Source organism: Panicum virgatum, chromosome 7N (assembly GCF_016808335.1).
Source record: "Panicum virgatum strain AP13 chromosome 7N, P.virgatum_v5, whole genome shotgun sequence".
Taxonomy (NCBI): Eukaryota; Viridiplantae; Streptophyta; class Magnoliopsida; order Poales; family Poaceae; genus Panicum; species Panicum virgatum.
In genome coordinates, this window is record NC_053151.1 from 45,816,488 (window position 1) to 45,844,385 (window position 27,898).

The window sequence follows — 27,898 nt, forward strand, 5'->3', positions numbered from 1 at the left end:
CCGTCAAGGATTTTCATGTTCCTTGAGGAGGTCGTCGGTGAAAAAAAATGTTATCCAAGAGTTTTGAGTTTTCGAGACACTTTTGCCCCCATCGATGTCCCTCCCGCGAAAAAAAGGGAAATGCCAAACTGACCATGCGAATATATACTTCATCCCGTGGCTAAGTTGATCGGTTAAAAGTTAAAACCTGCAGATGTGCCACGGCGTGTGCTTGCCAATGTCGACATGAACTCGCTCGTGAAGTCGTCAGTGGATTCGTCAGGTCTTGCCGTCCTGGGACACTGTGGCAGGGGAAGCAAAGAGGAGCTCGATCTCCACCTGTAGCAAGAGATGGGCACCTGCCAGGGCAATCAAATGAAACAATCAATCATCCCGTGCGCGCGGCAGCCATTCGTCGGAGAGACGCGGCTGCCCAGACCTGTGCCCATCAGGGTTGCAAGAGGACAGCAGCAGGACAGGGATGCCGGCGCCGGAGCACGACCTCCACGGCGTTCAGCGTCGCGGATCCCCGGTCGGGCGGCGGCGGCCGCGCCATGGCGGCACTCGCGGGGCCGGGTCCCCCGCCGCCGCCTGCGGCCACACCCGCGGTCGTCGTCAGTTTACACCTGAGTCCTGACACGACGGATGGAGCACTGATTATCTGAAAGCTGGAAAGGGAGCAGTTTGGATCGAGGGTGATGTTACCTCTGAATTATGATGGCTGGCATTATCACCTGCTGTCTTGGTACAGCCGTTTCGATCGACACGAACGCGTCCTTTTCGGCGTCCTGGAATCTTGGATCGATTTCCTCGGCTTTCTTAAAGCAAAATTGTCAAGAACACATGTCCCCCCTTGCAGTGATTTTGTAGAGGCTGATCTGATCTGAACTGTCAACTGAAGGAGCGATACAGGAACGTCGCATGGACGCAGTCTATGCGAATCCCGGACGTAACGGCACGGTGCCCTAGAGAGGAGAGATTCGTCTACGTACGCAAGTACTCGGCTCGTACGTATACAGCTGCGTAAGAATTGGGATCATGGCTAAATCAGTTGGTATAAAAGAAATTTAGCTGAAAATTAACTGGAGGACATGGACCTTCGAGCCCACCAGCTTCCTGTCGCGTGACTTTGGCTGGTAGATATCAACAGTGGCAACCCCTGGTGACAAGCTCGGAAAGGCACTTAGCTAGATTTCCTTATTTATACACGACCCCATCGTGGTGCTCTGAAAGACTGAAACTGCTGAAGGCTTTGGCTCTCATCAGACATCTTCCCTGTCCTCTCCCAAGCGTCGTCAGGGCTTGTGTGTTGTGTGTGTAGCAGCAGCTGCAGGCTTGGAAGGTAGCCATGAGCTTGATCAGCATGATGGAGGCGCGGCTGCCCCCGGGGTTCCGGTTCCACCCGAGGGACGACGAGCTCGTGCTCGACTACCTCTGCCGCAAGCTCTCGGGCGGTGGCGGCGGCACGTACGGCGGCATCGCCATGGTCGACGTCGACCTCAACAAGTGCGAGCCATGGGAGCTGCCAGGTACTTTCTTGCCCAACTTGCTGCCACGGCATCAGTTGCACCTCTCTACAACAAGTCTAGAACCATATGCATCCTTCTCTCGAACAAAAAAGAGCCATATGCATCTTGCACAAAAGGAAATCAATAGACAGAACAGTTGCATGAAAATTCCGGGCAGATTAGCATTATAGAGGCATTCGGTTAGCCCTGATCCAGGAAATCATATGCGATATTTGCTCAAATTGAAAATTAGAAAAGAAAAAAAAGAGAGACAGACGAAGAATTGGCGTCGCCCGGACTCGAACCGGAGACCTTCAGTGTGTTAGACTGACGTGATAACCAACTACACCACGACACCTTGGATGCCAGTGAAATTCTGTTACTTTATTAGTCCTGTAGAATCATGTTTGAAATTCCGCATCCGCATGATTTTCTAAGCAAAATCCATACCTCTTTTCGTTGCTATTTCTTCACATTACAAGCTGCTCGTACATGATGGACTAATGTTTGCCGATGATCAGACGAGGCGTGCGTGGGCGGCCGGGAGTGGTACTTCTTCAGCCTGCACGACCGCAAGTACGCGACGGGGCAGCGCACCAACCGCGCCACGCGCTCCGGCTACTGGAAGGCCACCGGCAAGGACCGCCCCATCTCCATCTCCGGCCGCCGCGCCGGCGCCGGCACCATGGTCGGGATGCGCAAGACGCTGGTGTTCCACCAGGGCAGGGCGCCCCGGGGGAGCAAGACCGAGTGGGTCATGCACGAGTTCCGCGTGGAGGGCCCGGCCGTTGCCGTTGCCGGCCGCCCCTGCTCACCTCCCAAGGTACGTGCGCCGTGGGCACGCCCCCCCTCGCCTCCTCTCCTGCATCTGTTTCGTGTGATTTGGGCGGTGCGGCACGGTAACACTTCTGAACTTCGATTCAGAATCACACGGCGTCAGAGAAACAAAGGTTAAACTAAAAGGCGCCTGAAATGAATTACCACGTTGGTTAAGAGTGACCGGTGCAGGGAAGGAAGCTTCGCCCTTATTTAGATGCATAAAATTTTGAGTGTAAAGTACTGTAGCATTTTCGTACTGTAGCACTTTCGTATTGTAGCACTTTCGTTTGTATTTGGTAATTATTATTCAATCATGAGTTAACTAAGCTCAAAAGATTCGTCTCGTAAATTATAACCAAACTGTGTAATTAGTTATTTTGTTTAGGTACATTTAATACTTCATGTATGTATTTAAAGATTCGATGTGACGGAAAATCTTTTAAAATTTTAGAATTTTGAAGGCATGGCTTTGAAATCTTCTGCCCAGCACAGCGCAGCACACACGTCTCTGTTAACTGACAGCTACTATACAAGTCAGCTGACCTCATGTTTCTGTCAGGCCCAGCACTAGCAGTGGATGCTGCTGCTCTGAACATTCTGATGTGATAAACTAGTCGTGCCACTTGGCAATCATTGGAGCTGACCTGGTCTAGGGCCGTGTTTGGATGAAGGGTGGAAAAGTTTTGATGAGAGAGAAACGATGCTTTAACTACTAATTAGTGGTATTAAATAAAGTCTAATTATAAAATTACCTCCACAACTGTGATACTGTAGCAGTTGCTCTAGCTAATGAGGTCTTTGACCGCATGATTAGAGGATGATTGAGCGCGGTTACTGTAGCATCGCTGTAGCCAATAATGATGAAACTTGGCTCATTAGATTCGTCTCGAAAAATTACACTCATTCCTAAAAGGGTTTTGCAAATAAACTTCGTTTAGTACTTCATGCATGCATTCGTCTTTTTGTGCAAAAGTTTTGATGATTTTATCCAAACATGGCCTAGACCAATCATTCCAAACCTGGTACAGATGGCCAATCCGTTCCAAGGTAGTTCAGTGGTTTCTTTCAGTTGCCATGCATCAGCAGCATCACTAAAGTAGCAGCTGTGCAATAGTACGCGCGAGAGAATTGAAAAAGATTTGACTGCTTTTCATACCTGTTCATTACACCAAGTTGTCCATTGAATTCTGTCGAGATAACATCAACTTGATACTCCAGCTTCTATTCAATTCCACGACTTCCAAACTTACTGCCAGCCAACCAACCAACTGCATGCGTTCATTGGGCCGCACGGCGCACGGAGTTCACACGTGAGGTTACCGAACTTTGTTTGATCTGATCAATCAATGCCTCACTGACGTGTACTGAAGCTGTCAAATTGGCTGCATTTTGACAGCTCTTGTATTTTTTTATGTTCCCCTGCTTTTCTTCTAACAAAATTTCACGGTAAAGCTATTGCGGTCCTTTCGATTTTTTTTCTGATCATATCTCACTGTCTTTTTTTTTTGGCAAAATGCAGGAGGACTGGGTGCTGTGCAGAGTGTTCTACAAGAGCAGAACCACCGCGGCAAGACCAGCAAGCACCGACGAGACCGCGTCGCTGTCCAGCGAGCTCATCAGCCTGTCGCTGCCGCACATGGCCCCTGCTGCTGATGCCTACCTCGCCTTCGATCACGGCGCGGCGCCCGCCATCGATGGCTACTACCAGCAGCAAGGCGATGCCGGCCTCCCGGTCCCGGCGTTGCACCACCAGTAGGGGTGGTAATGGGCCATGGCCCTAGTGGCCTCTTCACAATCCAATAGGGCCCTTAAAATTTTTAGTTCAAAAATACATATGTTTAAAGCCCGACCCTTTTAGGATCCGATCCTTAGATTTTCTAGTTCAAAATGTTGGGCCCTTTACCACCCCTAACCACCAGCCAGCGCTGCCGCTCGACAAGAGCTTGTCGAGCTTCAGGGACCTGCTGAGCAGCATGGTGCAAGGCAGCGACGACGGCGGCGGCGCCATCGCGAAGGCGGAGCTCCACCGGGACTGGACGGAGGCGGCCTACGCGCAGCAGCAGCAGCAGCATGGCGGCGTGCCGCCGCATGGGCCACAGGCGTGGAACCCGTTTCTGAGCTCTGGATGAGAGCGCACGGCTAGGCTAACGTGTGCGTGGCGTTGCAGGAATCGCGTGTGCAGGGCAGGGTTCACATTACCGCTACAGTAATTCCGGGATTCGTTTTTGACCAAAAATTTTGACTTTTAGATTTTTGAATTTGGAATCCGGGAAGCCAAAAACCCGGACCGGGAAATGCGTCCAAACCGGACTTCCCGTCCGGGATTGTGAACCTGGTGCAGGGTAGTGAGTAGTGAGCAGCTTGCTCGACGTCTTCTCTGTAGCTTGATCTGGTTAGTGTGATCTCTGCCGTTTGTTAGCTGTAGGCTTGGTGCAGTAGCGTAATTTTGTACAAAAGGATTGTTGCACAAAAATACATTCTTTTGTATTTTAATTCTCACTAGAATTTTGATGGAAATTCTTTAATGGTGACAACGCATGGAAACACGGTTTTGGTTTGTATAAACTACTACTAGTGGCTTTTCAGCAGATAAACTCTAATAGTAGAAGCATACCATCTCTTTTTTTTTCTTTCAAAAAAAGTTGCATAAATTCTGAAGCAAAGTAAGCCCATTAGACATGGAACCCGTTTCTAATCTAAGTAACAAAGGATGGTTTTCTTTGAAAGCCAAAATGAATAACAATGGACAATGGTGATCCACGTCCATACCCATTCATCGAGAAGAAGCTCGCCAACGTGGTATATGGGCATGGCTCGTCGTGTTCAGGGCGACCTTCTCATCAGCTGGGTTCATCATCAAGAGGAACAAAATAAAGTGAAGGTGTGATCGCCAACTACGGCAGCACGCAGACCGACATTTTGTTCTAATCAAATTAAGTACTGAAATGAAAGTATACTGATAGGGTGTTCAATCCTGTCAGTTAGAATTCAGAAGTCCATGACTAAATGATGCTTGTCTGATTCTTTGCGTGCTTTGCTTGAGATCAGTTCGCTCACTGTATTTGGTCTCGTTTATTAGCCTCATATCAGCGTAAGCAACATATTGAAATACTTTGGACCAGAAGATTTCGGCTCTGTTGTTTTGGCTTGTCAGCCAACCAGCCAGCAGTACTGTTCTCTCATACTAAATCAGTACCAGCCACCAGCCAGTCAGCAGTACTGTTCTCTCGTAACAAATCGGCACCAGCCATAGCCAAGCGAACATAGCGATGGCATTGTTCAAGCTTGCTTGCTTCAAAATATAATGCCATAATGTCTAATGATCACAGACTCACAGTTAGATCTTTTAGATCCTGCTCTTGCTCAGGGATCTAAAAGTCTTAGCGGTGTGACCATGCTCCTTACTTTGAACTGGACACTGCAAAAATCAAATGACAAGGTATGAGCTATTTATCTAGCTCCAAGCACTCTAAGAGACAACCCTTCCAATGATCTAGCTCTTAGCACATAGCTCATAACATGAATGATCCAACACATCATCCTGATCTTGTAATGTATGGGACTATCTCTTGAACAAGAGATGGCTCTTCTTTTCTTTTCCTTCTTTCCTTTGTGTACAAACTCTTTTCCGTTTTGCTAATAGACATCATCCTCTTGTAATCTCGGAGTTCATGTATGGGACTATCTCTTGAACAAAAGATAGCTCTTCTTTTCTTTTCCTTCTTTCCTTTGTGTACAAACGTACACACACAGCAAGGTATGTACAACAGTAAGGTATGTTCGATAAGCATAGTACTCACACAGCATATGTACACACAGCAGCTTGCGCCGCTATCGTGTCGCGCGCTACGAACCCAGTTAATTCGGGAAGAGACACTTCACGTGTGGAAAAGGGAAAAGGAAACGGAAAAAGCATCTGTAGGGCCCACGCACGTTCTCGTGGTCTGATGGATCGCCGGGAAGCTCGCTAGGGCTCGCGTGTACGTAGGACTGGAATTGCGTATTACCTATGTTCAGAATCCTCCAATGATCTAGCTCTAGCACATAACTCATAACGTGAATGACCCCAAATATCATCCTTGAGTAAGAGATAGCTCTTCATTTTCAACACCGTTCATCGACTAAAAAATTTTATGAGCTGGATAAGAGCCCGCCTTTGGAGGAGGCATAAGATATCCAACATTCTTGTTTATTGATAGTGTCTCAATTTGGTACTACATATATTCCATATCTCTTAAGTTGATTTCTCTCAAGAGGTATTTTGAGAAGTAACTATGACCAATAATTTATTATGACTTTAATTGAAGATATAATAACAGTAGAATATGATAATACAGAAGTATGTCTAATGGCCAATCTATTATGTAATTTCTATATAACAAATCAAGTTTCAAATGTATACTTATTAAAATTTTAGAAAAAACTAAGAAAGAGGTAGTATAGAACGTAATACTTGAGCATTGTGTGCCCATGTTTTGGGCACCCCATCCCTAGCTTCAATCTGTCTTTTTTTTCCGTAGGAAGACAAAAGATAAGTACATGGCGCTTTCAAATGCCAGAACTTCTAGCGTGCTGGAAATGACAAAATGAAGCAACAATTTCTAGTAAGGTACAATTATTATCATGTAAACTCTATATCTCTCAAAATTGGAACGGGAAGACGTACCGCTCCAATTCACAGGGTTCTATTTTGTTCCTAGTAGCATCCTGAAAAGTAACATATATTTGAAACAATATCATCCTTAACACAAGAGGGAAACATGATGTGGCAAGATTATGTTGGCAAATCGCAACAATTCTATCCTATCTCTCAGATCAATCTCAGTGACCCCCAAGTTTAGGTGCGAATTCTCTCCTCCCTCTTTCGAGCTCACTTAGGCTCAATTGGATTTACTCTGATTAAAAGGTGGATGCAGGGATGAGAGAATCCCTACCACATACTAGTTGCTTTCTATTTTTTTCGAATAGCAAAACACTACCCGCGCAAGATAGATAGATATATCATCTCGCTCTCTTTAGATAGATGAGATGGAAGACGAAACGGAAAGTCGCTTTAATTCAAAAAAGAAAGGGAACAGAAAGTCGAACATACCTTGCTGTTGTTGGTTGCAGGCGGCGTGGAAACGCCAGTAGGGGAGGAGCTAAAGCGGCGAGATGACGAGCTTGCTGGCCCTGGCCCTGGGCCTGGGCGGCGTGCCATCTTGGTGAACACAGATCGCAGGAGCGGGGTCCTTGATGCGGCTGCCATTGTCCTTGGCAACACCGACCGACCGATCTTCGATTCGTTGTGGGGAATAGAGATGATGATGATGAATCCAAGAAAGCAGCGAAGAACGGCTTCTCCTCATGTAGATTTGATCTGCTGCCTTTCTCTCCTTGTACCACGTTTATTTATTCCCAAACCGATGGAGTTTGGCTTTTCCCTTCCTATTTAGTATTTCTTGATGAACAGGCCTGCTTGGTCCCGTGTCAGCCCAGGGCTCAATGTCCGAGGTTTAGAGCCCAATTGAATTGGCACAGTTGAGTTGGTGACTAGGCTGGTTCGGGCCACTTCTCGTACTGGGCCAGATCTAACTATCCTTCACCGACGTAATTGGGCGCAGATTTACCCAATGGCCAATTCCATCGGATTCTGCCGCTGCTGCCAGCATCGCGTCGCATAGCAAAGTAAGCCCATTAGACATGGAATCCGTTTCTGATGACTAACAAATGATGATTTTCTTTGAAAGCCAAAATGAGTAACAATGGACAATGGTGTTCCACGTCCATGCCCATTCATCGAGAAGAGCCTCGCCGATGTGGTACATGGGCATCGTTCGTCGTGTTCAGGGCGACCATCTCGTCAGATGGGTTCATCATCAAGCGGAACAAATAAAGTGAAGGTGCGATCGCTAACTACGGCGGCACGCAGACCGACATTTTGTTCTAATCAAATTAAGTACTGAAATGAAAGTATATACTAATAGGGTGTGGTACTTCAATCCTGTCAGTTAGAATTTTAAGTCCATTCTTGCATGTTAAACGGTTTGCACATCAGTTATAATTCAAAAGTCCATGACTAAATGATGCTTTGTCTGATTCTTTGCGTGCTTTGCTGATGAGATCAGTTCGCTCACTGTGTATTTGGTCTTATTTATTAGGCTCATATCAGCGTAAGTAAGCAACATATTGCAATATACTTTTAACCAGAACATAATGGCATTGTTCAGGCTTGCTTCAAAACATAATGTCATAATGGGATAGAGATCACAATTAGATCTTTTAGATCCTCCTCTCGTTCAGGGATCTACAAATCTTGGCAGTGTCACCATGCTCCTTACTTTGAACTGGATACTGCCCAAATCAAATGACAAGATGTAAAACAGTAAGGCCTCCTCGGCTCCTCCAAAGGTACAAGCTATTACCTAGCTCAAAGCACTCTGAGAGACCATCTTTTCAATGATCTGGCTCTTAGCACATAGCTCATAACATAAATGATCCCCCATGTTATCCTCTTGTAATCTCAAAGTTCGCGTATGAGACTATCTCTTGAATAAGAGATAGCTCTTCACTTTTGGCACTATTCATTGACTAAAAAAATTCTATGAGCCGGCTAAGAGCCAGCCTTTGGAGGAGGCCTAAAATATCCAGCATTCTTGTTTATTGATAGTGTCTCAATTTTGTACTACCTATATTCTTTTTCTCTTAAGTTGATTTCTCTCAAGAGGTATTTTGAGAAGTAAATATGAACAATAATTTCTTATATGACTTTAATTTAAGACATAGTAACAGTAAATTATGATAATACAGAAGCATGTGTAATGGCCAATCTATTATGTAACTTCTATATAACAATTTTAGAAAAAAAGTTTTGGCAGAGATTATAAAGTAGTAAAAGAGAAGAAAGAGGTAGTATAGTATAGAACTAACACTTGAGCATTGTGTGCTCATCATGGCGCCATCTTTGTCTCCGTCGTCTTCTCCATTACGCCACCATCATGGCGCCTCCTCATGCGCCCGCGGCTTCATGTGCGGCTACCTCGTCTTCGGCAACCTCGACAGCTCTACGTCGACCACGGCTATCCTATGCACGGCATCTTCGACCATGGCTCCTCGCCCTCCAGCTCGGCTACCTCGACATCGGCACAAAGGGCTACCATCCGCATGAGTTACTCGCCGGTTTTCTCTCCAGTCGCAGCATCCACACCACATAGACGTTATGACTGTGGGGGGATGCTAGTCTCCTTCTTTCGGCTTCTTCTTCAGTCTCACCGTCCGCGGTGCTCCCGCTGTGACTGCGGGAGAGTATTAGAGTATATTTGGTAGTTATGGATATACATATCGTAGACTGCCATATGTATCCCGGGGAGGCTTGCCCCCCAAGTCTTGTATTCTTATATATACCGGCCGAGGCCTCAATGCAATACATCCATTATACACCAATCCTATTATTCTACATGGTATCACGAGTTTAGGTCTAGAATCCTCGGCCTCAAACCCTAACCCTTCTGCAGCCCCTCGCACCTCTGTTCTTCATGCGCCACAGGTCGTTCCCCACGGCATGCCTCCAGCGCGCCCTGTCGACGGCCTCGTAGCGCGCCCCCGGGGAGGTCGTCCATGATCTCCGCCGGGGGCCGCGCCATCCTCCAAAGTCTGGCGGCAGATCAATCTGATCCGCCGTCGTAGAAGGTCGTCCAGCAGTAACAGATCGGTGGTGAACACACCCGGGTGTCCTCGTCCGCTTGCCTCCCTTCTCCTGCTCCTCCAGGCGGATCCGCGCAGGCCTCCGCCCCCATCTTTTTCTCGCATCATGGCTGGCGGAACCCTGTTGACCGTGGTGAGCGACAAGCAGGAAAGAGATAAGGGGATTGGGGGGTCTTTGCTCTGTGCACCCGGAGATTCTATACAAGAAGTTGCTGCTAGTTTATTTTTGGTTAGTTTCTCTGATTTTTCACTCGATCACTGATCGAGATTGAGTCGCCCACTGCCCGGCGACCTCGCACCTCTACTTCGACATCGGCATCGACTTCACCGTCCTCTTCTTCATCTTCAACATGCGACATGGTGACATGGACGGTGCCCTAGGGGACGCCCATCTGCACCGTCCTCCTCGTTGCTTCGTCCGCACGTCGACCCTCGCCGGCTTGTCTACGTCTTCACCGATCGGGACGCCTTCGCCGACTTCGCCCTTCGTCATCTGCTTGAGCAACCTTGTGGGTTTCCACTCCAGCCACAGCATCTGCAGCGCCCTGACCGTTGTGACTGCGGGGGGATGTCAGTTTACCGACTTCTCTCCAGTCTCACCGTCTGCGATGCTCCCGCTGTGACTGCGGGGGGATGTTAGAGTATATTAGGGATATCTCTATATTAGGTAGATTAGGATTGTATCCGTATCCTACCAGATCTGTAGGAGAGGCTCCTTGCCCTCCAAGTCATGTACCCCTATATATTCAGCCCCAAGGCTCAGGCTAATATCATCAATCCATACATTACATCAATTCTATTCCTTCCTACAGTATGAAGACAAAAAATAAGTACATTGCGCTTCCAAACGCTAGAAATTCTAGCCCACCCTTTGTTACTTTTATGAATGTAGCCATTGCGCTGGAAATGACAAATGGAAGTGACAATTTCTAGTAAGGTACAATTATTATCATGTAAACTCTATATTTATCAATTGGAACGATAAGTCGTACCGCTCCAAATCACCGGGTTCTATTTTGTTCCGAGTAGCATCCTGAAAAGTAACATATATTTGAAACAATATCATCATTAACACAAGAGGAAACCTCATGTGGCAAGAGTATGTTGGGGAAATCGCAACAATTCTACCCCATATCTTAGATCAATCTCAGTGGCCCCCCAAGTTTAGGTGTGAATTCTCTCCTCCCTTTAGGGCTCACTTAGGCTCAGTTGGATTTACTCTGATTAAAAGGTGGATGTGGGGATGAGAGAATCCCTAACACATACTAGTTGCTTTCTATTTTTTCGAATAGCAAAACACTACATGCGCAAGATAGATAGATAGATAGATAGATAGATAAATCATCTCGCTCTCTTTAGAGTTTGTATAGATGGATGAGATGGAAGACAGAAACAGAAAATCGAACATACCTTGCCGTTGTTGGTTGCAGGCAGCGTGGAAGCACCAGTAGGGGAGGAGCTAAAGCGGTGAGACGACGAGCTTGCTGGCCCTGGCCCTGGGCGGCGTGCCATCTTGGTGAGCACAGATCGCAGGAGCGCGGTCCTTGCTGCGGCAGCCATTAGTCCTTGGCAACACCGACCGACCAACCCGATCTTCGATTCGTCGTGGCGATTAGAGGTGATGATGGTGGTGAATCCAAGAAAGCAACGAACAACGGCTTCTCCTCTTCCTCGTGCGGATTAGATCTGCTGCTTTTCTCTCCTTGTACGTTTACTATTACTAGTGGTTATGCACGTGCCTTTAATGATTTTGCACATTTCGAGTTCCATGTTTAAAACTAATTCTATATAACTCTACGGAGCTACATAATATATTCTATGGTGTAAGAGTTCCGCCAAGCAGACAAATCAATCAAGAATATATAAATCACAAAAATTAACAAAATAAATTAATAATTAATAACAATAATAATGTAGCATAAAGAACTTGTCTCAATCCATTAATGTTGATTATTGATTGATACGGAATTTAAAATATGGCCAACAGTAGCATACAAGACTTAAAAAATGTAGCAAGATCCATCCATATAGAATCGAGTTGCTCCTCCCCTCCAGCCCTCGTGTCCTTGCTGCCGCCGATCCCATTTCTCGAGCGTCTTGTTCTGGGATCTTGCGGTGCCTTCAGCTTCACCCTTCAGCTCTACACTCTATTCTCTCACCCCCTAGGAGTCTACACCCTTCGGATTTCACCTCTGGAAATTACACGTCAGCATTAACATACAGTTTACACATGAGGAAAAGATATTCAACTTCATAGGAGTTAGATAATCAGAACAGAATAAGGCATACTGAAAGTGATCAAGCATACTGGTATGTCTACTGTACTAATATTTTTGTCTAATTAGTTAGCAATATGTCTACCGTTCTAATTTCTCCTAGACCTTTGACAAATAAAACTCGATGCAATGCAGCTAATCTCTTCATAGATCTTTTTGACATCCAAAACTTGTTGCAGTAGTAAAAATAATATCTTCTGGATGAATCAAATTTATTAGCATTGTGCTGCAGCCTAACACAGTCTTACTGAGAATAAACTGCAGATGCTAGGATTGAACATATGGACAAATAATGTAGTGCATATAATTCCATAAAAGCAAAGATTGGTCAGGTATCCAGTACTCCATCAGCTGATAGTAAAGTTTAGACTTGAGACAGAATAAGTAACCAAATTTTGTAAATAAAGGCAGAAAACAGGAATGTCAAAAATTACAAAGGAGAATGAAACACTGTTAGTGATGTATATCGCATCTGCAATGCTTTGATCTTGCTTTAAGTGGATTGTAAAGCCCATGCTTTAGGCATTTAGATAAACTCTCCACAAATGGCTGCAGTAGAAAAAAAATAGCACATGTTGCATAAGAGCATACTTGACAGAATCAGATTGCATAAGGACTGCATTGTAGCCATATTCCTTGAACTTGTGAGCTCTACCATGCAAGCATTCTAACTGTGTCCTTGACTGTAACAAAAATAACTTAATATTGGCATATAGTATTATCAGGTAAATCTCTTAGAACAGACATATTGGAGCTCATGTATGGCATTCAGCTTGGTACATACAGCAATAAAAAAGTTGGAACTTAATGAATGAAAAAACACCCAAAGGAAAAAACCTCCATTTATATATAGAGATAACTTAGCTAAGGTCTTAGTATTTAACCCCATCACTAATACTCTTCCTGGCACAATCACAACCCACCTTTAATTAGCGGAAAATATCAAAGCATTCATTAAATCGAGAAGAGAATAGAATAACCAAATCAAACCTGAAATTAGTCAATCCTGCTGCTATCAGTTTGGAAACCTGAAATTAGTCCAAAAAAAGAACCAGGAGTGAGCTCCCAATAATTTATGCTAACTTGATTCTGTGATTTACATGGCCCCAAAGTAGAAATATTTTCTTCTCGAGCACCTCAGCCTTCTTCTCCAGATCTTCTTGGAATAGCAGGAAGAACAAACAGCCTTCCTCTCCAAATCATCTTGGAATAGCAGGAAGAACAAACAGGAGGTTTCTCAATGCTGACCACGGCATGCTTGTTAACCCATTATTTATTACCACAATTCACAGAACCTGCAATGCTCCACACGGTTGTTGCTCTTAGCAGCTTGTACTCATGATGACCACGGCTGAACCTGGAAGCCTCTGAAGGACTGATCAATTAGTTTGTAAATATATTGAAACCTGGAATAGTAGTAGATAATCCTATATCAGCACAATCTTTTGTAAATAATGAGAAGACCTAAATGCATTGGTTCCCACGAGAATCAGTATATCCAAGCAACTTGCCCATGAACATGGTTTCCTTTCAACAGATCAATTAAGAATGACCATTGCAATGTGTGAATGAAGAAAAGATTCTATTTGTTCATACCTTCTTCTCATAGTAAGCAAAAAATATGTATTAGAACAGCCCCTGTTTGATGTTAGGAATGAATGATGGCATCGTTATGCCACATATCTGAAAAAACAAATTTCTGTAAGAAAATTTAGGGAAATTGTGAATTTACCAACAGGAAGACAGTTCTATTTACCTTGAACTATTTCTCTACTTTAGTCTGCTATTTTTCAATCTTCCTACAGTACTGTGATGGAGGGATCATTGTCGGCTGGAGCGGCGGCCGCTGCGCGATCCTCGGTTAACTCTGAAAAGCACACCAAAAATTAAAAAAAAATCAGAAGAATGAAAAGTGTTATAATATGCCGGCCTCGGTTAATAGTATTCATAGTTGTGTCCTGACCAAAAATGGTTAAAGAATGCAGGATAACCAATCTATCAGGACTTCTGAAAATGTCACTGAATTACTCTTTTTACTTGTCCTAGGGAAGATATCATATATCATCATAAAGCCTGAGGGAAGTGTTTCAACGTTTTCAGCAGTAATTGCTCTTTTTACTTTTCTGAAAATGAATAGGATATGAGAGATTGCCGTTTTCAATCTAGATGTGGATGGATTTTCTGAAAACACACCCAGGAAGAAATTGATATCCTGGATTTTCAATTAATTTGGACCTGCAAGCTGGATCAAGAAGCGCACAAAAACTGGGTTGAAATCCTGCCTTTAGTTTAAAAAAAAAACTGGGTTGAAATATGATCCTGATCCATGAGATTATTCAAGCTCTCTCCGTTCTATACATGGACAACTATAGAAACTGTATCCCAAGTCCCAAGTTTGCAAGTTCAAAATATTACTGGTATAAAATGGATTTGGTTTTATAGCAATTGTTCTCAGCTCCAGGTCCAGCTACAACAATATAAATGCTATCATCAATCCTACCTGAAATCTGGGGATCATGTATACAATATGATCGGGGTGCCCTCTTTGAGAGACACCTTCCTTAAAAATCACAAATAGTCAAATACCTCAATTTTGCTGGCTGTTTCAGAAGGTTCGGCCTTCCTCCTCACTCCTACCTCAAGAAGAAGAGTATGTCAACGCCGCTAGCACATGTCCTTCCCATCATTTGCCCTGTATCACATGAAGTTGGAAGATTAACTGATTGATGCACCATGTGTGAAAGCTGATATTGGTTCCATAGAATCCTCACTAATTTGAGTCAAAATTAATATGCACACAGTCTGATATATTTATTAATATAAAGACAACACAATATAACATTATACATAAATTTTATAAATCAATACTATAAAGAGAGAAAACAACCAGTTGTCCTACAAGTTACCAAAACTGGGTCTAAACAAACAAGAGTGATATCACAACCAGTCATATATTCAAGGTGCATAGTTATTCAACCATGCACCACATCCATTCATGTCATCTTAGCAATAATTACCAGAACTGCATCTAAACCAAAAAGATTGATTTATCCACTACTCATAGCAATCAGAAATAATTAGTGACATATCATTCCTCTAGAAAATTACATAATATCTGAAGTACACTTGAACACTGTCTTTCTGAAGGCTGGAATGCATACTCTTTTTTTTCAGAACTACATGCACGGAGCAATACACAAGATGCAGGTCGGCAGGTGCTTACCTCAAAACGCTCGGATCACCACCAATCTTGATGGCAGTATTGAAACCACTATCACATGAACCAGATCATCCCATAGAAACTTCAAGTAGCTCAAGAGCATGGATGATCTAGCATCATATTAAATCCGTCAAACCAATGCAATCGAGAATGACATTTCACCAAATGGTTCACGTACAATTGGGGATGATCAGGCGACGAAGAGAAAAACACCTATGGTCCTGCGCCGGAGGAAGGTGGCTTGAGCACCACCCGATCCCGCGGCTATTGAGCTGCCTCCGCTGCCAGTATTCGGTAGCAGCGGTGCCAGTATACGTGGAGTTCTTGGTTCGTCAATATCCATGAGAAGAGAAAGCCAAATGAATTTACACAATCAGGTTGTGCAGTGAAGCCTAGGCCTGACGCTGAAACATCATAGGAAACAGATTAGTGGCCTAACTAAACCAATCATTCCAAGAACACCAGCACATCATGTGAACTCCCACGCAGAGACACCACTTAGTCAAAGTCTGCACGAAATCTCATAAATCCTTTTTATCAAAACATCAAGATGGGATCCCCATCAGCATCTACCAAGAGCCACAAAGACAAACCAGCAATTGATGCATAGAGACATGATGAATCATTACAATGCAGCAGTCATTTCAGAGAGACAGCAACTGTGCAATTAAACATTACAACAACTTGTGAAAATGCAATGCAGATTGCTTATCTGAATTCAATATAAGTTAATACGGATTCACAAAGTAACAGCAAAGCGAGATGCTAATTGCTAGAAGAAGCATCCAGAAACCAACAACCGACTTGCTCTAATCATAGCAGTTTTGCTGCCAAATGGGAGTCGGATTGGTACCTGGAAGCTCCCGACTCCTTAGTTTGTGCTCCCTAAGAGCAGAGAGAGCCATATGGGCGAGATGCGCTCAGGTTCCACGGAAGCACCATGGGGAGTCGCGGTGAGGAGGGCGGCGTGGCGACGTCGTCCGCAGCGGCGGCGCGGTTGGGAGGGTGGCGCAGCGACGGCGTCCGCAGCTGGGCGAGATCGTGAGCGCGCGGAATAGTCCATGGCGTTGCAGGTCCGAGTGTGATGGTGAACGTGGCGCCGACGATGAACGCAGGGCCGACGGCGAGGACCTCGGATCGGAGCAGATCGTAGGGAGCACCGGCTCGTTGCAGGTCAGAGGCGTCGGCGAGTGCGGAGGAGAGCAGGGGGGTGCAGCGGTTAGGGCCGGCGGGGAGGCGCGGCTGGGACATCGGAGCAGGGTGAGATCACGAGCGCGGGGGAGAGCATGGGCCACGAGTAGGAGCTCGAATCCGAGCCCCTGAGCTCCCTGATCGGCGACTCGGAGACCTCCGGATTGGGGATCACGAGATTAGGAGAGCTGGCCCCGCGGAGAGCTGGCGGAGGAGGCGTGGCGTCGGCGCCCGCGGCTAGGTGGAGCGCAGGCCGGAGTGACGGTGTCCGCGGCGCGGGTCGGTGGCGCTGAGCTGGCGGCGGAGGAGGGCGTGGGTCAGCTTGTGCCCCAGCTCAAGGGCCGCCGGACCCGGGTCTTCGGCGGCGGTGGAGGAGCTCTGCCGCGACAGTGAGGAAGGCCTCCGGTACCGCCGCGGAGATCTGGCGGAGGAGGGGCGTGCGGGTGGGCGTCGGAAGGGGAGCGAAGGGGAGGGAATTGGTGCGGCAGAGAAGGAAGGAAACGGAAGATAGACCAGGGGTTGCCTCGTGTAAATTTTTTGAAAAAGATATTTTTTATATTCGAAATACTAAATATAGACTAATCACAAAATAAATTACAGAACTCGTCTCTAAATTGCGAGATGAATCTAATAAACCTAAGTAATCTGTCATTAGAGATTGTTACTGTAGCATTACTGTAGCAATTTGGCGTCCAATTACGACGTAATTAGGTTTATTAGATTCGTCTCGCGATTTACATGCAAACTGTGCAATGCGTTTTTTATTTCGTTTAGATTTAAGTCTCCATGCAGGTGCCGAAATTTTTTTGGAATTTTGAACTTTGCAACTAAACAAGGGGCAGGATTGACGGGCAGGATCGGGGTGGGTACACGCGGGCGGGTAAGGCCGCGCGCGGGTGAAAAAAAACAACGATTTCTGGCAGAAATATTTTCTTTGATAGTGTTTTGAGGTTTGGTCAAGCACTAAGATCTTCTATGTGGATCTAAAGAGATACTTTGTGAGAGGAGTGGATAGATTAGAGTGGGTGAGAGTTATTCTCAATTCTTTTATCTTTTATAGTATAAATGGAAACCAATCGAGTTTGGCTTTTCCCTTTCCTATTTAGTACTCGGTATTTCTTTTTTTTAGCACACCATACTTTAATTAGCTAGGCAGAAGGGAGTTACAAATACTGTCCGGTGGAGACCGCAGCCAAACATACCTACCAAAGGAATTATACAGGGAGCTCCTAGCAAGACTATGAGTTTCTCCATTGAACCTGCGATTCTCGTGGACGAACTCAACACTTTCAAAAGCTTATTTCCCTGTCCTGATCTCCCGTATCACTGGGCCATAGACACCCATAGCTGCCCCGCCCTTCAGGTTTTTGATAACCACAGTACAGTCGCTAGCCAACCTGAGGTTCTGAATCAGAAGATCGGATGCTAATGCCAGACCTTCTCTGCATGCCAGGGCCTCGGCCGTCTCTGCGTTTGTGATTCCTTCTAAAACCACTGTCGAAGCTCCCATGAACAAACCGCTGGCATCACAGGCTACCGCAGCCACGGCTGCACTATTAGAGTTTTTCGATAATGCCGCGTCAACATTGATTTTTGATACTCCCATCGGAGGAGGAAGCCACGCCGGCATAGTGGTGTTGCCCGACTGCTTCGTTACTGGCTTTGGTCCTGTCATCTCCAATTCTGCCACAAATCTATCAACAAAGCAGTGAGTGGATAACGGACTTTGGAAAGTATTTTCGTGTATCGCCTTCCTCCGTGCATGCCATAATGCCCACAATAAGACTACCACTCGGGTCAGCTCTTCATGTGGTAAGCGATCTATCACCGCCACCAGCCAGATATGGGCGTTTTTGGGTCTGTGTTTGCACCAGGAACTCGAAAACCTCTTCCTTTTCTAGCGCCCAGAAACACCGTGCCATATTGCACTCAAGGAGCGCATGCCTCCATGAGTCCTCAGCCTCGCAGAAACAACAACTATTGTTGGGAGCCATGTTCCTGCGGCATCAGACTTCTCCAGTTGGGATGGACTGACGGGCCAACCTCCACAAAAACATACGTACCTTCGAGGGCGCTTCACTCTCCACAAATTAGTCCATTCCTTAATAACTGAAATGGTATCTGAACGACCAGCCTTGCTCTCCAGCCAGGCTGTATTTACTTCCTTTATTTGTACTAGCATTCTGTATGCCGACCTGACTGAGAATACGCCCGTCCGTTCGTACTGCCAGGCCCAAAAGTCCTCCTTCCCATCGGTGCAAAAAGGTATATTAGCAATAGCCTCAATGTCCAATGGGGTAAAAAAGCGCTTCAGAAGCTGCATATTCCATCTTGCCGATGTAGAATCAATAAGGTCGCCTACCATCTGTGGCGGGTTGTCGCTGGTACAACATAAAGGGCGCATCATACCATCTCTAGGCAACCAGTTCATGTCCCAAATCCTTGTCGATTCTCCAGTGCCAATACGCCGTATAATGCCTTGTGCAAGCACGCCTTTACCTTCGACAATAGCGCGCCAGACACGTGATGGATTTGAGCCTGCCTCCGCGTCCAGGAAGTCCCCTTCAGGATAATAAACAGCTTTGAGGATGCGCGCGCTGAATGAGTTCGACTCTTGCATTACTCGCCATGCCTGTCGTGCTAGAAGGGTAAGATTAAACATCTCGATGTCTCTGAACCCCAAACCTCCATCATATTTTGACTTTGTCATATCATCCCATGCTACCCAGCATGTCTTACGCTTCCCTTCTTTGCTCCCCCACCAAAAGTTCCTGAGTAGGTTGTCTATATCTTTGCAAAGCCCATACGGGAGCTTGAAACATGACATCGAATAAGTTGGGATAGCTTGGCCTACCGCCTTGATGAGTACCTCTTTTCCTCTTGCTGAAAGTGTTTTCTCCATCCATCCTTGAACTCTAGCCCACACCCGGTCCTTTAAATACTTGAAAGTCTCCTTTAATGAGCTCCCGACATCAGTGGGCATGCCTAGGTATTTCTCGCTCAAGGCCTCATTGTCCACCCCCAGAATTCATTTGATTTCCTCTCTTAAACTGCCTGGGCATCCCTTTTGCAAAGTGAATGGACGACTTGTCCATGTTGACTTGTTGTCCTGATGCCTCGCAGTAAACCTGTAGAATATCTTTCACTTCCTCTGCACTCACCCTGTCAGCTTTGAAAAACAGCAAGCTGTCATCCGCAAAGAGCAGGTGACTCACCGGCGGTTCCGATGGAGCCACTTTGATACCATTGAGATGCGAAGACTAAACTCTTGAGTTTATCAGGCACGAAAGGCCCTCTGCTGCTAACAAAAAAAGATAGGGTGAGATAGGATCTCCCTGGCGAATACCTCTTGATGGTTTGAAAGGTTCTGTACGCTCGCCATTAAAAAGCACCAAAAAAGAGAATGTGGATGCAAGACGCATGACAGTCGGCACCCACATCCTGTGAAAACCAAGCCGATTCATTACCGCTTCCAAATATGTCCGCTCGACTCGATCATAGGCTTTCCTCATGTCCAGCTTGAGAGCACAAAATATGTTATTGAGTCCCCTCTTCTTCTTCATAAAATGCATACACTCGTAAGTTGTAATAATATTATCCGTGATCAAGCGACCCGGCACAAAGGCAGATTGCTCCTCAGCTATAATTTCGGGCAGTATAAGCTTCAATCTATTAGCCACCACCTTGGACGCAATCTTATATATCACATTACAGAGGCTTATTGGCCTGAACTGGCCAAGCTCCTCCGGTTGCTCCACTTTGGGGATTAACACAATGCATGTGTTGTTGATAGCCGATGGGTCATCCTCTTCCTGCAGTAACGCAGCACCACCTCTGTTACATCTCCACAAAACTCCCGGTGTCGCTGAAAAAAGTGAGCTGGAAAGCCATCCGGACCCGGTGTCTTGGGAACATCTGAAAAAGTGCGGCCTTCACTTCTTCCTTTGTATACGGGCGCAACAGTTGAGCAAACCTCTGCCTGGTCCCGTGTCAGCCCGGGGCTCAATGTCCGAGGTTTAGAGTCCAATTGAATTGGCCCAGTTGTTGAGTTGGTGCCACTTCTCATATACTGGGCCATATCTAACTATCCTTCACCGACATAACTGAGCGCAGATTTAGGGCCCCAAGCCCATCGGATTCTGCCGCCGCATCGCGTTCGCGTCGCATAGCATCACTTGCCTGCGGCCGGTCCGGTGCCCGCCGCATCCACCGATTTGCCCCGCTGCACGCCGCCGCTGCCCCGCCGGCCGCGCCGCTCTCTGCTACGCCTCCGCCGCCAGTCCCGGTCTACTCCCCCTACGCCGCCCGCGCGGTTCGCGCCTCCTGAGCTGCCCGCCCGCGCCGTCGTCGCGCTCCTTCGCCGCGCCGGCTCTCTCAACGTCGAGGGAACGCCCGCTCCTCCTCCTAGATCGTTTCCGGGTAAGCTAACTCCTCTTCGTTTGCTTGTTCCGTGTCAATTTGGTAGCCGCGAGGGCTCCCTTTCGAGCGCTCCTCGGGTTCGGCGGGGTTAGGGTTTCAGGGGGGTTTCGGTCGTGTCTATTTGTCGATGCATAGTAGTTACGATCTGTTGAACGTTAACGTAACATGCTATAACTGATTCTGAATTCGTGTGGTTTTGTATATTCAGGTGGAGAAGTGGGCTGATATCTGGTGCTGATTTTGAGTTTTTGGTCATGGGTGCTGCTGAGGACTCGAGAGATGCGGCGTTGGACGAGATGGAGGTGGATGGTGGTGAACGGCACCGGGACAGGGAGAGAAGGGACAGGCACAGGCGGGATGAGAAGGAGCACCATGGCAGTGGCAGAAGGGACAGGGAGAGGGAGAAGGATAAGGACGATAGGAGGAGGGAGAAGGATGAAGGCAAGCATAGGGAGAGGGAGAGGGAGAGGGAGAGGGATAGGGATAGAGACAAGGATAAGGATAGCAAGCACAGGGACAGGGATAAGGAGCCTGAACGTGATCGTGGCCGTGACCGTGACCGAGCCAAGGATCGGGAGAGGGATCGAGGCAAAGATCGGGAGAAGGAACCAGAGCGGGAGCGGGATAAGGAAAGGGAACGGAGGGACAGGGACAAGGAGAGAAGCCGCAATAGAGACAAGGACAAGGATAAAGTGGAGAGGGGAGACAGGGAGAGGGAGGATAGGGAGCGTGAGAAGTCAAGGGGGAAGGGTCGCGGAGAAGATGATGTAGATCTGTCCAAGGACGATGAGGGGGATCATAAGCCGACAGTTGATGCTTCAGGGGAGGCCGAGCAGCCCGCAACCGCAGAGCTCAGAGATCGCATTGCGAGGTAATTCCTTAATAATGTCTTTTGTATTCGTCATTTGCTTGCAGTTCGCTAGAGTGTTGTGTATCTATATATCATTTGCCCAGTTCAGAATATTATAAGTGATAGAGAGACTCCATGGAACTTCGTAGAACATTTTTATGGCCATAATCTTTCCACTTTGTTAATTGCGCGAGGGTAGATCTTATTGATGCATTGATTAACTCAAGCCAGTACACTTTGGAAACATGACTGATTCTACTTCTTGCTTTCATATGTACAAGGCATTCAAAGTTGTGGCAGATGGAATTTCTGTTTCCACTCTCCAGCACATTGCATGTGGATATGATGCGCATTTTGGTTTCAATCAGTATTGTGCCGATATAATACCTGCACAACTCTTTTGATACTGATACCTGTACAATGTCAAGGTTCCCATGTTAGAACAACTCGATAACGACTGACCTGCTGAGGGTTGAATTTCTCAATAGAGGAACCTTTACCGCAAACTACAATGACAATCTAAAATAAAGCATAAAAGACAAGCTCAAGGAACATCCTACAGAGTTTAGGACTTTAGGTAGCAGAAACCTTTCTGATTCATAGCGGTCTATATGATAATGAACCATGAGCCATTCAGTGTAATCTGTTAATGTCATATCTTATTTCTATTTATAGCATTGGATATGCTACCTGCATTCTGAATAACAGCTGCTCTGCAGTGCTATTCATGATTGCTCACAAAAATATTATCATCTAATAATGAGTTTCCATGTCAGCAAAATACAGCTAAATATATCATAAATTTGCGCGTCTTATTTCTCATCCTCATTCAGCAAAATGGAGCCTGCAAATGATGCTAACATCCTATAGTAATATTTTCTCTTGCTGTCCAATTTTGCTACTAAGCAATGGAGCATGCAAATAATTTCTAAATCAGGTTATTTCCTTTAGGGCAAAGGAAGAAAGATTGAAGGACAAAAAGGAAGGAGGAATACTGGGCAGTGATGATGGGGCTTCTGAGATATTGTCATGGGTGGGAAAGAGTCGTAAACTTGATGAGAAAAGGCAAGCTGAAAAAGAAAAAGCATTGCGTCTTGCACGAGCATTGGAGGAACAGGTGACTATTGCCAAATATTTTTGGATATATTGTCATGAGTTATGTGTTCTTCCCTAACCATAGTTTGTTTTGATGTCAGGATAATATCTTGGCAGATAATGGCGACGATGACGATGAAGAAGAGGAAGATAAACAAGTTGGAGGTAGGGACATCATACAAATCCTTTATAGTTAGAAAGATCTCTTTGTGGGAACCACTAGTTGCTTTCGAAATGCTACTTTTTTTGGTTTAATTCCTTAGTGTTTGTTTTTAATACCGTGATGTAACATGTATTGTTGTTTTCTGTTTTGGGGAATGCAGACCACTTATCTGGTGTTAAGGTTCTTCATGGCCTTGATAAGGTATTGGAAGGTGGTGCAGTTGTCATGACTCTCAAAGATCAGAGTATTCTTGCAGATGGGGATATCAATGAAGGTAATGGGTCCTCTTTTCTTTTTTCTTTCCTTTTTATGTATCTGTTCTCAGTCTGCCCATTTTGTCTAACTCATCAATACAATAATTTGTAGAGGCTGATACGCTTGAAAACATAGAGATTGGTGAGCAGAAACAAAGAGATGAAGCTTATAAAGCTTCAAAGAAGAAAGGAACTTATGATGACAAGTAAGTTAACTATGGTCATAGCATGGATGTGCTTTGTCTTGTAGATTTTGTTTCCCCTAATTTCCATTTTACTGGCTGTGTGTAGGTTCAATGAGGATTCATCGTCAAAGAAATCTATACTCTCACATTATGATGACCCTATGGAAGATGAGGTAAACATGTTGTTTAGCTTCAGTTGCTTGCATTTCCTGAATATTTGTGTAATTGTTTTGTCTTTTACTTATCAGGGAGTGACTCTTGATGAAGGTGGACGTTTCACCGGTGAAGCAGAAAAGAAGCTAGAAGAGGTAATTTATCTTTTGGCCCATAAACCATGATGTGCAGCCAGTGGCATTTTCTGCTCTAGTTTCTTCTTTGGCAGAATGTGAACATTACATGGACAACTGACTAATTTCTTTTTATGTTGCCAGCTCCGGAAAAGGATTGAAGGCGGTCATGTCCAGAAAAAGACAGAAGATCTTACTTCCACCACGAAGGTGTCAACAGACTATTTTACCCCTGATGAAATGCTTCAGTTTAAAAAACCAAAGAAAAAGAAATCCCTTAGGAAGAAGGAGAAGCTGGACCTGGATGCGCTTGAAGCAGAAGCGATTGCTTCTGGATTGGGGGCAGCCGATCGTGGGTCCAGGAACGATGCTAGGAGACAATCTGCAAGGGAGGAAGAGCAGAAGGCTGATGCTGAAAAAAGAAGCAGTGCATATGAAGCTGCCATTGCAAAAGCTGAAGAGGCATCGAGAGCATTGCGTCCAGAGAAAATTAGGCCTTCTAAACCAGCTGAAGAAGAACTTGTTTTCGGAGATGATTACGAAGATCTGCAGAAATCTCTGGAGCAAGCAAGAAAGTTAGCCCTAAGAAAGCAGGAAGAGGCTGCTGGTCCGCTGGCTGTAGTTGAACTGGCTACTGCAACCAGGGGCCAAGAGGGCGCAGATACCACAGAAGGAGATTCACAGCAAAATAAGGTTGTTATCACAGAGATGGAAGAGTTTGTGTGGGGACTACAACTGAATCAAGGTAACCAGTTGTAACTATTTTCCATATATTTAAAAATGTGCTATGGAGTTCACAACTAATCAGTTCTTACATATTGACTACTATTCTTATCTTCTACCAGAAACACGCAAGCCAGAAGATGATGATGTGTATATGGATGAAGATGATGATGCCATGCCTTCAGATAATCTTGTCAAAGATGACACAAATGGGTTGGCAGCAATGGATGAGGATGCTCATGCAGAAAAGTCAGTAAAGGTTGATGAGGAGGAAATAAAACCAGATGAGGTTATACATGAGGTTGCAGTGGGTAAGGGTTTGGCTGGCGCTTTGAAGATTCTTAAGGAGCGAGGAAGCCTCAATGAGGGCACGGATTGGGGAGGCAGAACTACAGACAAGAAAAAGAGCAAGCTTGTGGGTGTCGAGGATGGACCTAAAGATATTCGTATTGAAAGAACGGATGAATTTGGCCGAGTGGTAAGTACACACCCACAATAGGCCTGCCATGAATAGAAACAATATGCATTAGTTTATTGAACTGCATTTTGCTTTTCTTTTTGTATGATTTTTAAGCAAGAACTGAGTAGCCTTCTTTACACATAATCAATACTTTCTTGTTTTCATCAACATGATAATTATTGGTTGCTGCTTTTCCTGCAATTTATGTGATACCGGGGTAGCAGATGTGAAAAATGGCAATTTTTATCCTGAACTATTTTTTCCTCCCTCAGATGACACCTAAGGAGGCATTCCGGGATCTTTCACACAAATTCCATGGTAAGGGTCCAGGAAAAATGAAACAAGAAAAACGGCAGAAGAAGTACCAGGACGACATGAAAACCAAGCGGATGAAATCTTCCGACACACCTTTAATGGCCGCGGAAAAGATGAGAGAGGCCCAAGCTCGCAACCAAACACCATACCTCATTCTAAGTGGCAATGCAAAAACAAGGTATGCTGATGCTTGCATCACACTTCTAACATCTGTAGTTTTTGTTTCTGTTGATGCTACTAAGCTGGTATAGTCGTTTTAACATTCTGATATGCATTTACCACAAATATTACTCCCTCGATTTGTATTGTGTAGGACACAGTTATTTCTTTTACTAATTTCTCCATCTTTGGTTTGATCTTGAGCTGTCATCTTGAAAAGGTTCTGTGATAATATATAGTGGCTTTTGATCTTGAATGAGCATCAAGCACACGACTATATTTCGGTGTTTAATGCTAGATGAACATGCTAGCTTCCAATGCAAACATGCGGAACATTGAAAAAGGTTTTGAGTGATTTAAATTTATATCTTTGGTTGAACTTAATGGCTATATATATCAACCTTACAGTAACCCTCTTGGATTTAGAAATTGAAAGTGAGGGGTTACAAGTTGATCATAGTGTGAAGCACCTATTATCTCATTAAATGGCTTGCATGGGAGATTACGTGTTACCAGTCAAGTTACGTAGTGGTCAGTCTCTTCTGTATTGACGTGGCTAGCTAACTTGGTGTGATTTTGTTTTTACTAATATTCTCCAAGTTTTCCAGATGAGGCGGCTAATCTAGTTTCTGTTTGTATTTCAGTCAAGCAAGTGACACTAGCGGATTTGCTACCGTGGAGAAAGAGCAACCTGGGAGCCTGACGCCCATGCTTGGGGACAAAAAGGTTGGCATGTGCATTCCCTGCTGTCTTCTGTAATTTGATTGTGTATTGGCCTTGTTTGGTTCGCGCTAGGATTTTAGCGTGCTAATGAATAGTGACATTTTGACCGCTAATTACGGTGTCAAACAAAGTCAGTTTACAAAACCAACTCCAGAACCCCCGCGCTAGTGACCTTGAAGAATCTAATAAGGCCTTTGACCGCGCGATTAGATGATGGGCAATCCCATATTCGGAGTTCTGCTACTGACTGACTGGTTCTTTGGCAGGTCGAACACTTTCTGGGCATCAAACGAAGTGCCAAGCCTGGAAGCTTGCCTCCGCCAGTCCCAAAGAAACCGAAGAGCTGAACCTGCAGTGGTCGTAGACTGTGAGTACTACTAGCAGGGGTAGCCTTTTTTCTCATCTGCAGCCGCAGGCATGGAGCAGATTTTGTTCGAGACACCGACAGCAACAGCGCCAGATGCCAACACCACATGCCGAAGCTACCCCGAGTACACTGAAAATGTAAGAGCCTGTACATTTGATTCCAAGCTGATCGCGCTAACATTCTGACACGTTCGATGGCATTTTGTAATTCAGTGATACGTGTGCATGCTTGGCCTGCCAAACGCAGATACTGAACCCCAGAGGTGATGATGGATCTATATATTGTTCTTGCGACACCCGGTTTTTGTTTGAATAAACTGGAGTTATGATGTCGGTGTTCGGTTGCGGGCAGCATTTAAGCGTCTGCATTAGGGTTGACAAACTTGGGTGGTGCCCCAAAGACAACTTAAAGTGGAAGCATGTGTCAAGTAGTACTTATCATGGTCTTGATTGGTAGATCTGCGGGAGCTACCTTCCCTTGGTTTCCCTACCCTAGCAGTGGTCTCCAGGAAGGCGCCCAACATCCCAGACCGAGACCGATGACCCCTGCGCACGCACGAACCAGCTAAATTTTCCTGTATGATGAAGTATCCTAACGAGCCAGCACTTGTCCTGCCCCCAATTTGGGCACCTTTCTGTTTATAGTTTTTTAATGTGGTATTCTCTGTTTCACCACAAATCGAGCCAAGCCCCTTCCTGTACAGCATGCTGTGGTAACAGCCGCACATGGCGTGGTGAAAAGGAAAAACAAACATGCAAACAGTGGCCGGTTTTGGTTGGGTTAATTGCGGCGACCGAACGCCGAATCTTTGCCGCTAGATCACCTCCCAGAGTGGGAGGTTTCATTGAGATCCTTTTCTTTCTCGCCTGGCTCTACAGTGCAGGCATTATAATACGCCATCTGGGTGGTCGTTGGAGATCTATCGCGGATCTGAGAGGAGAGGGAGAAAGGCGACGAAGCGAGAGCACCACCATCCTTCACTCCGTTCGTCAGCCAGCTCCAGTCCAACAGTATTTTTCTCTCACATCACTCTAGCTCCAGTCAGCTCAACAATATTTTTCTCTCACATCAATTTAGCTCCAACCTGCCGAATGCAGTGATTGATGTAAAAAGTCTGATAGCGGCCGGCCGGCGCCAAAAGCTATCCATATCCATGAGTGGCATGTTAACTGTTTCGGTTGCTTGGGGAGGCGTCATCTGCACGTAGATAATGTATTATAAG

General features: G+C 45.6%; 2 protein-coding genes, 1 long non-coding RNA gene and 1 other non-coding gene across 10 annotated transcripts; 2 read left to right on the plus strand and 2 right to left on the minus strand.

Annotated features, from left to right (window-relative positions):
- The first annotated feature begins 1,200 nt into the window (after window positions 1-1,200).
- LOC120680699 (NAC domain-containing protein 21/22-like) lies at window positions 1,201-4,214 on the plus strand. The gene is made up of 3 exons (XM_039962210.1): window positions 1,201-1,508; window positions 2,009-2,310; window positions 3,826-4,214. Exons 1-3 carry the CDS (start codon window positions 1,328-1,330, stop codon window positions 4,060-4,062), a joined length of 720 nt encoding a protein of 239 aa, XP_039818144.1. The 5' UTR covers window positions 1,201-1,327; the 3' UTR covers window positions 4,063-4,214.
- Window positions 1,772-1,845, minus strand: TRNAV-AAC. Its single transcript has one exon. It is a non-coding gene; the product is annotated as a tRNA-Val (tRNA).
- Window positions 4,215-11,916: 7,702 nt separating the features above from the next.
- On the minus strand, window positions 11,917-17,192 carry LOC120682342. Of its 5 annotated transcripts, XR_005678370.1 has the most exons (8): window positions 16,339-17,192; window positions 15,664-15,889; window positions 15,489-15,595; window positions 14,852-14,957; window positions 14,022-14,132; window positions 13,862-13,948; window positions 13,402-13,671; window positions 11,917-13,293 (listed from the first exon to the last, which is right to left on the minus strand). It is a non-coding gene; the product is annotated as an uncharacterized LOC120682342 (long non-coding RNA). The 5 variants fall into 5 exon arrangements; XR_005678369.1 differs by having other exon boundaries at window positions 13,402-13,948; window positions 15,699-15,889; XR_005678371.1 differs by having other exon boundaries at window positions 13,402-13,948; window positions 14,903-14,957.
- Window positions 17,193-20,825: 3,633 nt separating this feature from the next.
- Window positions 20,826-27,315, plus strand: LOC120681491 (SART-1 family protein DOT2-like). Of its 3 annotated transcripts, none has more exons than XR_005677890.1 (14): window positions 20,826-21,095; window positions 21,304-21,966; window positions 22,897-23,062; window positions 23,142-23,205; window positions 23,364-23,477; window positions 23,570-23,663; window positions 23,749-23,815; window positions 23,891-23,950; window positions 24,074-24,674; window positions 24,775-25,130; window positions 25,385-25,605; window positions 26,231-26,312; window positions 26,576-26,813; window positions 26,889-27,315. XR_005677890.1 is itself a non-coding variant. In XM_039962994.1 (14 exons), exons 2-14 carry the CDS (start codon window positions 21,350-21,352, stop codon window positions 26,654-26,656), a joined length of 2,442 nt encoding a protein of 813 aa, XP_039818928.1. In that variant the 5' UTR covers window positions 20,849-21,095; window positions 21,304-21,349; the 3' UTR covers window positions 26,657-27,113. The 3 variants fall into 3 exon arrangements, 2 of the variants coding, with proteins under 2 accessions (XP_039818926.1, XP_039818928.1); XM_039962994.1 differs by having other exon boundaries at window positions 20,849-21,095; window positions 21,304-21,495; window positions 21,577-21,966; window positions 26,576-27,113; XM_039962992.1 differs by having other exon boundaries at window positions 26,576-27,113.
- Window positions 27,316-27,898: the final 583 nt, after the last annotated feature.

Excerpts from the sequence above, each read along its gene's own strand:
- LOC120680699 (XM_039962210.1), top strand. The coding sequence starts at position 1,328 with ATGAGCTTGATCAGCATGATGGAGGCGCGGCTGCCCCCGGGGTTCCGG. Across the intron at positions 1,509-2,008 it reads CGAGCCATGGGAGCTGCCAG|ACGAGGCGTGCGTGGGCGGC; the intron begins GTACTTTCTTGC and ends GCCGATGATCAG. Across the intron at positions 2,311-3,825 it reads GCCCCTGCTCACCTCCCAAG|GAGGACTGGGTGCTGTGCAG; the intron begins GTACGTGCGCCG and ends GGCAAAATGCAG.
- LOC120681491 (XM_039962992.1), top strand. The coding sequence starts at position 21,350 with ATGGGTGCTGCTGAGGACTCGAGAGATGCGGCGTTGGACGAGATGGAG. Across the intron at positions 25,131-25,384 it reads CGGATGAATTTGGCCGAGTG|ATGACACCTAAGGAGGCATT; the intron begins GTAAGTACACAC and ends TTCCTCCCTCAG. Across the intron at positions 26,313-26,575 it reads CCATGCTTGGGGACAAAAAG|GTCGAACACTTTCTGGGCAT; the intron begins GTTGGCATGTGC and ends GTTCTTTGGCAG.